Source organism: Sebastes fasciatus, chromosome 10, assembly GCF_043250625.1.
Source record: "Sebastes fasciatus isolate fSebFas1 chromosome 10, fSebFas1.pri, whole genome shotgun sequence".
Classification (NCBI taxonomy): Eukaryota; Metazoa; Chordata; class Actinopteri; order Perciformes; family Sebastidae; genus Sebastes; species Sebastes fasciatus.
Window position 1 is genome coordinate 16,112,622 of NC_133804.1, and position 12,768 is coordinate 16,125,389.

Below are 12,768 nucleotides of genomic sequence, written 5' to 3' on the forward strand. Positions count from 1 at the left end.
AAAGACACACCTCATATAGCTACCTTTGTCATATATTGTACCCTTTCACATTTGGGATAGTTTGGCTGATCACCAAGCCTCCCTGACAGAATAGTTTACCTCACATCATGTGTGCGTTGACAGGCTGAAAACTCACCAGCGTCCCTTGTTGTCTTCACATTGCAGTTGGATGACGTCTCCACATTTGATGATGATGCTGTCTGGTCCATTTTGAAGACAGTCAGCCAAAGCCCTGTATCTGCCTGGAGACTAACACAAAAGCAAAACTGTCAGGAACAAAGTAAGTAAAGATTTATTTATATAGTTAAGACTTGACAAGTGCTTCATAATATAGGTAGTTATGAGTTTGCCATAAAAAAGTCATAGTATAGTATGTTGAAAAATTTCATAAAATTCATAGTATAGCATGTCTAAAATTGTAATGAGAAAACTCATAGTATAGTATGTCAAAGTGTCATGAAAAGTCATAGTGTAAGATGTCGAAAAATGTGATGAAAAGAAGTCATAGCAAAGTAAGTAAAAAAATGTCATGAAAAAAGTATTGTATGTTAAAAATAAGTCATAGTATCGTATGCCGACAAATGTCAGTGCAGCATGTCGAAAAATATAATGAAAAAAAGTAGTAAAATGTGTAGTATGTTGAAAAATATCTGAAGAAAATTATAGGATAGCATGTTGAAAAGTGTCATGAGAAAACGTTATAGTAGAGTATGTCGAAAAAAGTCATATAGTACAATACAATACTATCACTTTTCTCAACATACTATACGATGAGTTTTTTAAAACATACTATACTATGACCTTTTAATTTTTTACATACTATACTTTGAATTTTATATTTTTTCAACACACTATACTATGACTTTTTTTCGACCTTATGTTGAATTTTTTATTTTTTCAACATGCTATACTATGACCTTTTTAATTTTTTCGAGAAACAATAGTATGACTTTTTTCCGACATACTATATGATGACTTTTATTTTTTCGTCAAACTATACCTATTCTTTTTTTTACATACTATACTATGACTTTTAAAAAAAATTTCAACATATTATACTATGACTTTTTTTTTACATACTATACAATGTCTTTTTTAAATTTTTTTGACACACTATACTATGACTTTTTTATTTTTTCGACATACTGTACTATGACTTTTTAAAAAGATTTTGACATATTAAAGTGACTTTTTTAATTTTTCCAACATCCTATACGATGACTTTTTTATTTTTTTGACATAATATACCAATACTTTTTTATTTTTTCGACAAACTATACAATGACTTTTTTTAACAATTCCAACATATTATACTATTAGTTTTTTTTAATTGATTTCAACATACTGTACTATGACATACTATACTATGTCTTTTTTTTCGACACACTATACTATGACTTTTTTATTTTTTCGACATACTAAACTGACTAAAAATAAAAAAAATAATACAGTATGTCGAAAAAAAGGTAAAGTATGTCAAAAAAAAAAGTCATAGTATAATATGTCAACAAAAAGGCATATTATATTATTTGGAAAAAAAAGTCATAAAATAGCATGTTGAAAATTAAAAAAAAAAAAAATGCTATAATATGTAAAAAAAAAAAAAAAAGGCATGTTTTAGTATGGGGAAAAATAAAAAAAGTCATAGTATGTCGAAAAAATTAAAAAAGTCATAGTATACCATGTCGAAAAAATGGCATATTATATTATGGGGAACATTTTTTTAAGAAGTCATAGTATAGTTTGTCGAAAAATAGGCATATTATAGTATGTCGCAAAAATAAAGTCATATTGTTGAAAAAAAGCCATACTATAGTATGTCTCAAAAATATAAAAGCCATAGTATAATATGTAGAAAAAAAGGTATATTATGGGGAAAAAATAAGTCATAGTATAGCATGTTGAAAAAAGTCATAGTATACTATGTCGAAAAAAAGTCAGTATAGTATGTCGTAGTAAAGTAGGTCATAAAAAGTCATAGAATAATATCATGAAAAAGTCATAGTATAGTATGTCATCATAAAAAGTGATTGTATAGCATTTCATAGCATAGTATATCATGAAATATAGTATAGTAAAGTATATTTGATGCTAATACTTTTACGCAACTATAATTTTGAATGCACAACTTTTACTTTTAATAGAGTATTTCTTAATTTTAGTATTTTACTTTTACTTAAGTAAAAGATCTGAGTACTGTTGGTCTCACCAGTTGCACCAAAACCTCCTCTTCTGTGTCAGATGGGTGGAAGGCGTCCCGACCTCCAGACCACTCCTCCAGATCCTCGCAGATGTCTACCGAGTGATGAGCTCCGGGCCAACCTGCGAAACACACATTACTTAGTGTTACACGTATTGATGAATGATTCATCCAAACACTACAACTTAAAGGCACCATGTCGATACTTAGTAACTATACCCCTTCGTCACTTACTGGGAAATTAACAAGAACGGAGAATCAAAAGCTAATCTCAGCAGTTGGACCTTTTCCCCCCAAATCCCTCGATGTACCTGGTTCTTCAGGTCAAAGTACACCTGAACTGCTGAGGAAGGAAAAGTCAAATATCTATATCAGTTAGATATTATGAAGATAATCAGCAACAGTTGTAATATACTGTGCAAAGCATGTATGATTTTCATCAATTCCCATAACTGTTTCTGTGATTTAGTTACTAAGTATCTACTTGATTGTGGAATAAAAGTGTGTGGACAAGATTTACTCACTCTTGCGGTTGTGCTGATGTTTAGGGGAGTGAGGCTGGGGGTCTGGACTGCTTCTCCCCGACTCAGTGTCCTCACCTGAGCTCACTGACGCCCTCTGCTGCTTGCTGGGGGAACAACATAAAATAGCATGTGTCACCAAATGCTGAACACAGTCAGCAGACACACTCAGGATGGATGTTATCCTCAGCCACACAATCTAGGCTCAGCTCTCACTTCCTGATCCATACGTCCAGCTGGCCCCAGATCAGTGTCAAGGAACAACTCTGTCCTGTTTTATTATCACACAGCCATGACCATTCAGGCACCAGCCAGACAGCAGCACAGCAGCACAGATCAGCCATGTGCAAGCTCCTCTGTAAAACTAGGAAATAGGACTCACAGACCACTGACGCAGCGTTCACACAGGGTTTGCATGTGTCAACACAAGGGAAGATCTGGTCTCGATTTATCAAGATCCAAATGTATTGATTTGGTCACTATTTTTAGATGCTGAGTAAGAATGTTTCTTGAAAGCAAATTCTACAGTAGCTTGATTAGATCTCAAAATAAACGAACCCGATCTTAAAAAAAAGCTGTCATGAGGAAATTAAGAAAATTCATGGAATGAAAACCAAAACACTTGTTTTTTGTTTGCCCTTTGCATTACATGCAAAATAGCAAATCTGAGATGCAGAAATAAGAGCAATTGTTTTTTTGATACCATGATTGATACAGGCCTTTCAACGCGGGGATGGAGTGTCGGGGTCAGTTATGAACCAGAATGGAGGTTATAAAAAGGGGGTGCAAGTGACGATCAGTATGCAAACACAGCAGCCCTGAGGATTTTTGGTCCCCAAGCTGGGCCAGGTGGGACATGCCAGGGCACGGCGAGCCAGGCTGAGTTTACCCCTGAGCGTTAGGGCAGGTCAGTGGCGCTGGGGGCGGTGGCGGGGGCGCGGCCGGGGCCGTTGCCGGGGGCTTCGGGGACGGGGGCTCCGGGTACGCAGGCACAGAAACACGTCAGCCGACAGCGAGACAAAGTCCAGCCCCGGCAGACAGCCCCTGGGTACCCCTCTGGATGGCCGCATGCCCCTGCAGGTGGGGGGGATGGGAGGAGTGGGGATAGGCAACCAGACAGCAGTGGACAGAGTGGGGCCTGCGCCCGTTCTCACACACCACTACACACAAAGCTTCTACCAAGGCAACGTGAAATGACACCGTCACATTCACTCAAGCTGTGATCAGATATGAAAACTCAGCAAATGCAGATAGTAGTGCTGTGACTGCATGTGTGTGTTTTGCATATATGCCTATGTGTGTTGTATGTTTGTGCAACTATAGCCTACAGCCATGCACCTAACACACTGCTGTATACTGTGAACAACCAGTGAACACTGACCTCTCAGAGAGTGGTGGGGATAGCTGCATGTGGCCATGTTGATATGCTTCATCTGTGAGAAGAGAAAAGGAGGTAATGTTTTTAATTTTCAGTGCCAGTTTTCAGTTGATTTTAAATTGAATATTTACTTTAGTTTTGAGCAGGAAGGCCTGCTTTGGGAGGAGTTTTGCCCCTTCTACTGTACCATAACAGCCCTAAATAAACTACCTCACTGAATACTACGTATAGATGTGTGTGTATATTCGCGAGCGTGTGTATTCAAGTATATGTGGCGATACAGGAATGGGCATGAATGAGTATGTGATCATACGTCACCATATTTGTTTCTCACATTTGTATGTTTTTCTTGTGAGACAGAATCTAAGTGCAAAGGTCCCACATTAACTTTAGTTGTTCACAGACCTCTTAGCAGCTTCTGTTGGTTGGTCAGGATTCTGCGAAGCTCATTGAGCCAGGCCATCTTCACCTCCAGTGTAGGAGCCTGATAGACAACAGAAACATCCCAACACACAGTCAGTGGATTACAACATCCTGGATATACTTCTATCTAGCTACAATGGTGCCATTATTTGTTAGGCCTCTAATTACAGTTTATACAAGTAATCATTCCTCTATTAGGTGTCAGCAAATTGTTAAAATATCTATCACTAGGATGCCTAACAACATCCGGCAAAGGGACTGCAAATGAAAACTAGCCTCTCAGCTAATCAGGTACATATACATTTGTTTGAATTTTAATTAATGTACACGGTTTCTTTTCAAATAAAAAAAAAACTACAGTAAAAGTAGGAAAGGGCTAGCTGCTTTAAAAGTGCAGTGTGTAGGTTTTTGGTGGCATGTAGCGGTGAGGTTGCACACTGCAACCAAATGAAACTTCTCCCGTGTGCCAAGCGTGTAGGAGAACTACTGTGGCCGAATGTGAAAACGTGAATGGCCCTATCTATAACCAGTGTTTTGGTTTACCCGTTCTGAGCTACTGTAGATACATGGTGGCCAGCTCTGTGAAGAGGACCCGCTTCGTATGTAGATATAAACGTCTCATTCTAAGGTAACGAAAACACAATGATTCTTATTTTAAGGTGATTATACACAAAAGAAAACATACTTAATTGACTAATTAATATTGTATTCCATTTCTGCCAATAGATCCCCCGAAATGTTACGCACCGGTCCTTTAAACTACTGAAAATGCCAACATTAAAGTGTTTTTGACATCCTTACCTGAACCACATACACTTCTTCCCTGCCACTGTACCAGATCTCAAACTTCTTCACATCTCCCTTGACGTTCTCTGTGATCCCCACAGCAGTCATCTGCCAAGAGACGTACACTGTTTACACCGACACATACACACACAGCATTAGGGCCAGCAGCACATCATACATCAGACTTACATCATGTAACACATCTGTCCTGTCAACACTCACAGACACACACCTCCGCTGTGTAACTGCTTCCTCCCCACATCCTCAATAATAAATCTAGAGCAGCAGCAGCTGTTGGTGTGACACTCCGCCCATCAACACACAGAACAAAAGAAGTCTTACAGGAATATGCCAGGTTCTGAGGCCAGCTGGGCAACTTAACCATGTTAAAAGGTACAAACACCGACATCAACTTAGAGACTCCTGTATCACTCACTTCATTACTTAGTGCTAAAACCTAATTACAGATCATGTTAGTGATAACGACAGAGGTATTGAGTGAACATAAATAAGGAAATGTGCAATAATTGTATGTGTGCAATAATATCTTTACAAGTGCAATAGTTGCTGGATAGCCACTTGATTTATTATTAATATTATTATTATATATATTTTTAAATTGATATATCACTTCTATTTATTAATACTTCACGTCTACTATTTTTAAATATTTATTTGTATAATTATGGCAGGTGTATGTGTGTGTGTGTGTGTGTGTGTAGGGCTGCAACTAATGATTATTTTCATTGTTAATTAATCCGTTGATTAATTTCTCGATTAATCGATTAGTTGTTTTGTCTATAAAATGTTAAAAAATGTCGATCAGTGTTTCCCAAAGCCCAAGTTGACGTCCTCAAATGTCTTGTTTTGTCCACAACTGAAAGATATTCCGTTTACTGTCATAGGAGTAAAGAAACCAGAAAATATTCACATTTAAGAAGCTGAAATCAGAGAAATGTTGAATCAATTAAATCAATTTTCAAAATAGTTGGCGATTAATTTAATAGTTGACAACTAATCAATTAATTGTTGCAGCTCTATGTGTGTGTGTGTGTGTGTATGTGCATGCGTGCATGTGAGTAAAGTAAAATGTACCCTTTTAAGAGCTGCACAGCAGTAAATGTATTCTATTGTATTCTATATATGTGATGAATTTTAACCAATGCAATAAACCATTTGTTATATGAAGTTATTAGTGTTGTAGTAACAGTTTTTTGGATGTGTGCAATAGGAAATAACCATCAGTATTTATCCATAGCATTGTGTTTTTTAACTCTACATAAGCTGTGTTCAATAATTACTGTCCTTCATAAACCCTTAGTGTACTCTAAGTGAGTTTACAATTAAATCATCATTGTGACAGGTGTAATGCTGTGTAACTTTAATATACACATATCAAAGTCAAAAAATTGCACTGTAGACCATTTAGCGAAAGTATTATATACTGTAAGCTATGGACATTACATACTGTTGTGCATACCTTTCATACTTTCTGACAATGGCAGGACCTAAATGTAGTTTGATGGGTAGAAAATAAAGAGGTATTTCATTCACAGCAAGTGTGGAGAGTGTTGCAGACTTGGTACTTTCTTTCTCTAAGAGTTGTCAACACTGGGTTCAGTTTTTCCATTGGATCATTTTTTTTAAATCTATTGTACTCTTGCTAGTTTCTCAAGATCACCGACCCTGCCTTTAATATTCATTTTACCAAACTCATTCATAAAAATGACTACATTATGGCTACATTTAAAATAACTAAGAATTTGCTTTACAAGTGCCTCAAGATATCATTTTCGCACACTTGAGACGCCACTAGTGACTCTCTGTCACTCAACATAATCTACACGACTGTATGCTTACATAGTAGCACAGACTACTGGAATAAATGATCCACCAAGAACATTCAATATTTTAACTCAACATATTTTTACCAATTGGCCCGATGTTCCAAAAAGCCTGCTGTTTTCCTCTAAGACGCATACAGACAAAGACACAGACCAACCTTGAGACAGTGCTTGAAGCTGTACGAGGGTGTCTTGTCGCCGCCGTCTCCGTGCTCCTCCCTCCGCTTGCAGAAGAGCAGAGCTCTCTCGTACAGGAATAGGTGTCTCTGCATGGGCTTAAAGCGAGCCAGCTCCTTCATGCGTGTGGGACCTTTCTTATGGCTGATCCACACACTGAAAGAACCCTGCATCAACACGCGGCCCAGCTCGCAAATGTCACCCTAAAGGGAAGAGGAATCTATGTGTGAGCCTATGTTGTGAATATATTCTCTGTATAAATGTACGTTAGAGAACATTGATTCAAGTTTAGGAATCCAGGTGTGTTCACCTCATATCCTGTGATGGATATCTGATGCATGGAGTCATTGACTGATTTCAGCAGGTCCAGCATTGCTGTTAGTGCCTCCTGAAGTTCTGAAGTCCCTTCTCCGTCTGTACTGAATTTCAGAAGTTCCTGAACACACAAACAAAAGAACAGACATTTAGGAAAATACATGAACACACAAATTCATGCGAAACCACACATAAACACAGTAGCTAAACAGCGCACTCTAGTGGTAAAGACTTATAGTAAACATTAAAAAGAAACCTTAGAGGTAAAGTGAAGGGGGGAATCTGAATCAATTGCAGTTTGGAACAGCTGTTTTGACATTTGTTTTTAGGATGACTCTGAAACATCTGTCCAGGGACTACAGACGAAAAATACCCACTTGGATAACTCTGGTGCATTTACAGCAATTTTTTATTTATGTGCACTGTCCGTTAAATAAAATAAAAAGATTAAAAAAAAATATATATATATTTGAAATACACTCACGATATTATTTGCTGATGGTAAAAACTATGATTTTTATGCAGAGCTAGGGCTGCAACTAACGATTATTTTTATTGTCGATTAATCTGTTGATTATTTTCCTGATTAATTGATTAGTTGTTTGATCTATAAAATGTCAGAAAATGGTGAAAAATGTTGATCAGTGTTTCCCAAAGCCCAGGACGACGTCCTCAAATGTCCTCAAAAAGATATTCAGTTTACTGTCATAGAGGAGTAAAGAAACCAGAAAATATTCACATTTAAGGAGCTGGAATCAGAGAATTTTGACTTTTTCTTTCTTAAAAAATGACTCAAACCGATTAATCGATTAGCAAAATAGTTGCCGATTAATTTATTAACTGACAACTAATCGATTCATTGATTAATTGTGGCAGCTCTATGCTGAACTACACATTTAAGGCCAATTTCATCAAAAATATATTATGAACTAGCCTGCCTCACATATATAGTGTATGTTTGTGATACGACACCACCCTCTGTCCAACCTTAAGCAGCAGCTGGTATTTGGTGAGGCGTTGGACTGGTTTCAACAGGTAGGTCTCCAGGCCCAGTTTGTGCTCCAGCTTTTTTTGGCACTCCTTCAAAATGAAGACGAATACAAATTAATGTAATGTTGGTCAATGACAAATCACAGCTTTTTAACTGCAACTGTAAAACCGTAAGGACATTTGTTGTACTTAGTTGTATTTCTCAATTTAGAACATATTTTTGTATTTTTGAAACAAATATTTATGGCACTTGAAATATTGTAAACCTATCATGCATGACACCAAAACAGTAAATGAATCAGTTTGCTAGTGAAATCATATCAAAACTGACCTGAAAGAAGCCACAGTCTGAGAATTGTCTCCACAGCGCCTCCGAGCGTGGCTTATTCTGACAGTAGCACTCATACATTTGGAAACTCTCTTTCTGGGAAGACAGGAAAAGAGACAAATATGTTTGAAAAATATGTTAAGAAATGATGCACAAATTATCAAACTACAGAGAAGCTACTTAACATAAATCATCTCACCCGCTCCAGAAAACAGGCTCCTACACTTTCAGGAGCCTCCAGGCATCCCTCCAGGTCCTGAAGGAAGACCCTGGATTCACAGAGAGGTCAAAGGTCAGGAATTAGATCTCAACCATCTTAACCCATACCCACCCATGCATCAACGTTAATATGACTTTGTTACAGCTTTAATGTGGCCACTGGAATTTAAATCTTCATCAATGATTACACCAATGTTCTTGACATGGGTGCTAGTTTTTAGTCCTCTAAAATCAAGGTGCTAAGTGCTATCCTTCCTTTTTTATTACCAAAGAGAGTTTTTTCTTTGTTTAATTTCAAAAACGTTTGTCGCACCAAATTGTTTACTTTCTCAAGGCACAGGCATAGCGAGTCTATAAAACCATAGTCATTTGGTGAGAGCTATACACTGATTTACCACCAAATCAATATATAGCTACCAGTCTATATAGGCAGTATATATCGGAACCACAATTGTCTCTTTATGACGGTGTGTTTTTAAACTTTTGCATGCTTAGCATACATGCTTATCTTTGCATTTCAAACAGGTCTATGTGTGACGTCAGTCATCGATGATCACTTGCCTGCTGTGAAAGTTGTAGATCTCAGGCATGTTTCCAAAGAGGATGTCTCTCTTGCTGCGCAGGATCGGGGGCAGAAGCCCTGACAGAGCTGGGTTATCCATTTCAGCTCTGTAACCCTGCAACATTTAATCACAGTAATTAAGTAAATATAATGTTTCTGCATCATGCAATATAACCAGGAGTAATTTAACCAACAGCAAACATACACATAAAGAATCTACCATAACGTTTTTCTATTTTTGCGTGACATAAAAAAAATACGGGTAAAAGTGTGTTTTCTCACCAGCAGCACTGACAGCAGCTCTTCCACATAGATTCTTTCTGTCTCTATTAGTTCCCTCATCACATGACTGTGACACAAAGAGAGAGGCCAGAAGGCATCGTTAGCACTGAACAAAGAGAATCACAAAGTAAACAGCATCAAGAGCAGCACTGAGGACAGACAGATGCCTCCTCCTCCTCCTCACCGCTTCAACAGATCTGGGTTGTCCTCTCCATCCAGACCGTACGCCACGCAGCTCCGGCTCTCCTGGTAGTCGTGGATCACCTCTATCTGAACAGATCGACAACACTGACTCTTCCATTTGGATTTAGAGAAAATGTCATTTTACTGAACAAATTATTGGACCAAACAGGAGGACAATTATGAGATGATACATATGTTTTGGGTTCAATGCAGCTGTGTCAGTGGAAGGAAATTAGGGCTGTCACGATATCAGATTTTCACTATGATTATCTGGCCAAAAGAATTCATGATAACGATATTATTGCAATATTATTATAAAAGTCAAATTCATCTTTGACTTGTGTATTTTATCTCTTTTTTGTCAAATGAATTACACTCAAAATACAAGTGTAGGTAGGTGGAAAGACAGCCTGTAACCATAACTGTAGATATAAAATGATTTAAGAGGCGCTGAATTATTTAAATGATATTATCATATGTTTATTATTAAGATGATATCAATATTTAATTTTTAAATATCACGGTTACAGTCAATACCGGTATATTGCAACACCCCTAAAGGAAATAAACAAATAAAATAACAATAAAAAAAAGCTTTTCATTTCTCCTTACTTTTCTCGAGTTGGGGCTCTTTCGGGATGCTCTCTTCCCAGGCAGAGAGATGTCGAATGTGAACTTCAAACCATCACCTGTGAAAGCCAAATCATCAAAGTGTATGAGTCACATAAAATACATGTAATCTGATGAGGCATATTGAGGAGATTTAAGCATCCACACTAAGTCAAAAACTTATTTTTTTATGACCGTGTGCATCAAAGGGATTAGCTTGCCCTGACCTTTTTTTTTACTCCTTAGTAATTAAAAAAACAAAAAACATGAATCAGTCATGATCAACATTTGAGGTAATCAATGCGAATAGGTTCCCTACTGTAAAGGTGCAGCCTGGAACCAGTATCAACCAGTATGTAAAGATCTAAAGCAGCGTTTGGCACGACTGTCAGTGTCCTTTTGATCCTAGCGGCTGAATCCTTACATGATAGTCCAAGCTCAGCTGAGTGTACGCATGCATGTGTGTACATGAACATGCGTGCGTGTATGCATGTACCGGATCAAATCGATCAAAGCTAACCACTTTTCCCTTCATCTCCTCTCTTGCTGTCCCTAGTATAACTGGGGGTTCGTAATCACTTTTATTCTCTTTCTTGTTATCACTCTCATTAGTATGGCTTCAGAACAAAACCTTAAAGACATGAATGGACATAGAAAAAAAACCTTATTTGGGTATATATATAATGGATGGACACACATGCAGTGTGTACAATAGATACACTGAAATATAAAGAAAAACAAACCAGATAACACACACACACACACACACACACACACACACACACACACACACACACACAGTATTAATTGGGTACCACTGTACTGTATGTGGTTAGCTTTGTGCAACCTCCCTTGAGACACAAAGGGAGATGAAAGGTGCTTTAATGTATATGAACCACATATGGTTCTATAGCAGTGATCCGGACTAATAGAGCAGTCAGGTGTTTCCCAGTGGACTTATTATATCTTCTACCCTCGTTCCAGCTCGTTTGTAAAGGTGGCCTGCTAACCCCAAAGCCTAATCAGGAACACCTAAGGCCTCTTCAGTGGGACCCTGTGATGTGTTAATTCAACCATGGTGCCTAAAGGAAAGATGCAACGGGGGGGAGGGACTGGTGCCAGGCCATAAGGGATGGGGCAAGACCCCCATACTGGGCCTGGGAAACATAGGAGGGTGGGTAGGGAGTTAGTTCATTTGTAGAAAGCATAAACTAGGGCAGCTAACTAAACACAACTGCTGTTTATTCAACTGCAACAGAAATCATTGGGTCTCGTGCAAGAACCACTCGTACGAACAGATTTGTTCTTAAGTGGCTTGTACTGATGATTTAGGAAAACTGATTTAGTCGCATTCACCAATTTTCTCATATTTTGAATTTCTTAGGCACGAAAATAAAATTCCAGTGTATAATGTATATAGTATATAAACATAGAATTGAATTGAAAAGATCGGCCCCATTGTCACCGATACCCGATCCAGCTACTTAAGTCAGTATCAGCCCGATATCCGATCCAGTATCGGTATCGGTGCATCCCTAGGCACGAACACAGTTCACCAGTGGTCCAGACCTGTCGTAGGAGTCATGTGAAATTAGTCTGATGTTCATCAAACCTAAGTTTTTCACTGATTGAATAATGAAAAAATTGATTAATTAATAAAATCCTTTATAAATGACACCTCAAAATTATGTTGACATTATCCTGTTTGAATCTGCAATTCAAATTATAATATACTTCTAAATGTGTTTAAATAGCCTAACAATATCATCGTTAATTTAAATTGGACATTGATGCTAATGTATAACACTACATATCGATGTGAACATCTCAAACTGCAAAACGACTTAAATTACGAACTAATTGAAGATTAATTTGTCTCTGTATTATATAGTAATGTCAACAGGAAGTGTAACCAGGCACATCATGGCTGATTTACTTCTGTTTGATGCAT

General features: G+C 37.5%; 1 protein-coding gene and 1 long non-coding RNA gene across 2 annotated transcripts in view; one reads left to right on the plus strand and one right to left on the minus strand.

Moving 5' to 3' along the window:
* Positions 1-12,768, minus strand: part of mcf2a (MCF.2 cell line derived transforming sequence a) — a 28,659-nt gene that overhangs the window by 1,913 nt on the left and 13,978 nt on the right. Inside the window, exons 14-28 of the mRNA XM_074648505.1 lie at positions 10,821-10,897; positions 10,210-10,295; positions 10,026-10,092; positions 9,743-9,858; positions 9,162-9,231; positions 8,966-9,058; positions 8,632-8,724; positions 7,640-7,765; positions 7,311-7,532; positions 5,324-5,416; positions 4,505-4,583; positions 4,103-4,154; positions 2,725-2,828; positions 2,210-2,322; positions 137-249 (exon numbers count right to left, since the gene is read on the minus strand). Coding sequence (XP_074504606.1) covers positions 137-249; positions 2,210-2,322; positions 2,725-2,828; positions 4,103-4,154; positions 4,505-4,583; positions 5,324-5,416; positions 7,311-7,532; positions 7,640-7,765; positions 8,632-8,724; positions 8,966-9,058; positions 9,162-9,231; positions 9,743-9,858; positions 10,026-10,092; positions 10,210-10,295; positions 10,821-10,897 — 1,504 coding nt within the window. The remainder of the gene's footprint in view (positions 1-136; positions 250-2,209; positions 2,323-2,724; positions 2,829-4,102; positions 4,155-4,504; positions 4,584-5,323; positions 5,417-7,310; positions 7,533-7,639; positions 7,766-8,631; positions 8,725-8,965; positions 9,059-9,161; positions 9,232-9,742; positions 9,859-10,025; positions 10,093-10,209; positions 10,296-10,820; positions 10,898-12,768) is intronic.
* On the plus strand, positions 136-4,323 carry LOC141775291 (uncharacterized). Its single transcript, XR_012595578.1, has 3 exons — positions 136-280; positions 2,213-4,206; positions 4,243-4,323. It is a non-coding gene; the product is annotated as an uncharacterized LOC141775291 (long non-coding RNA).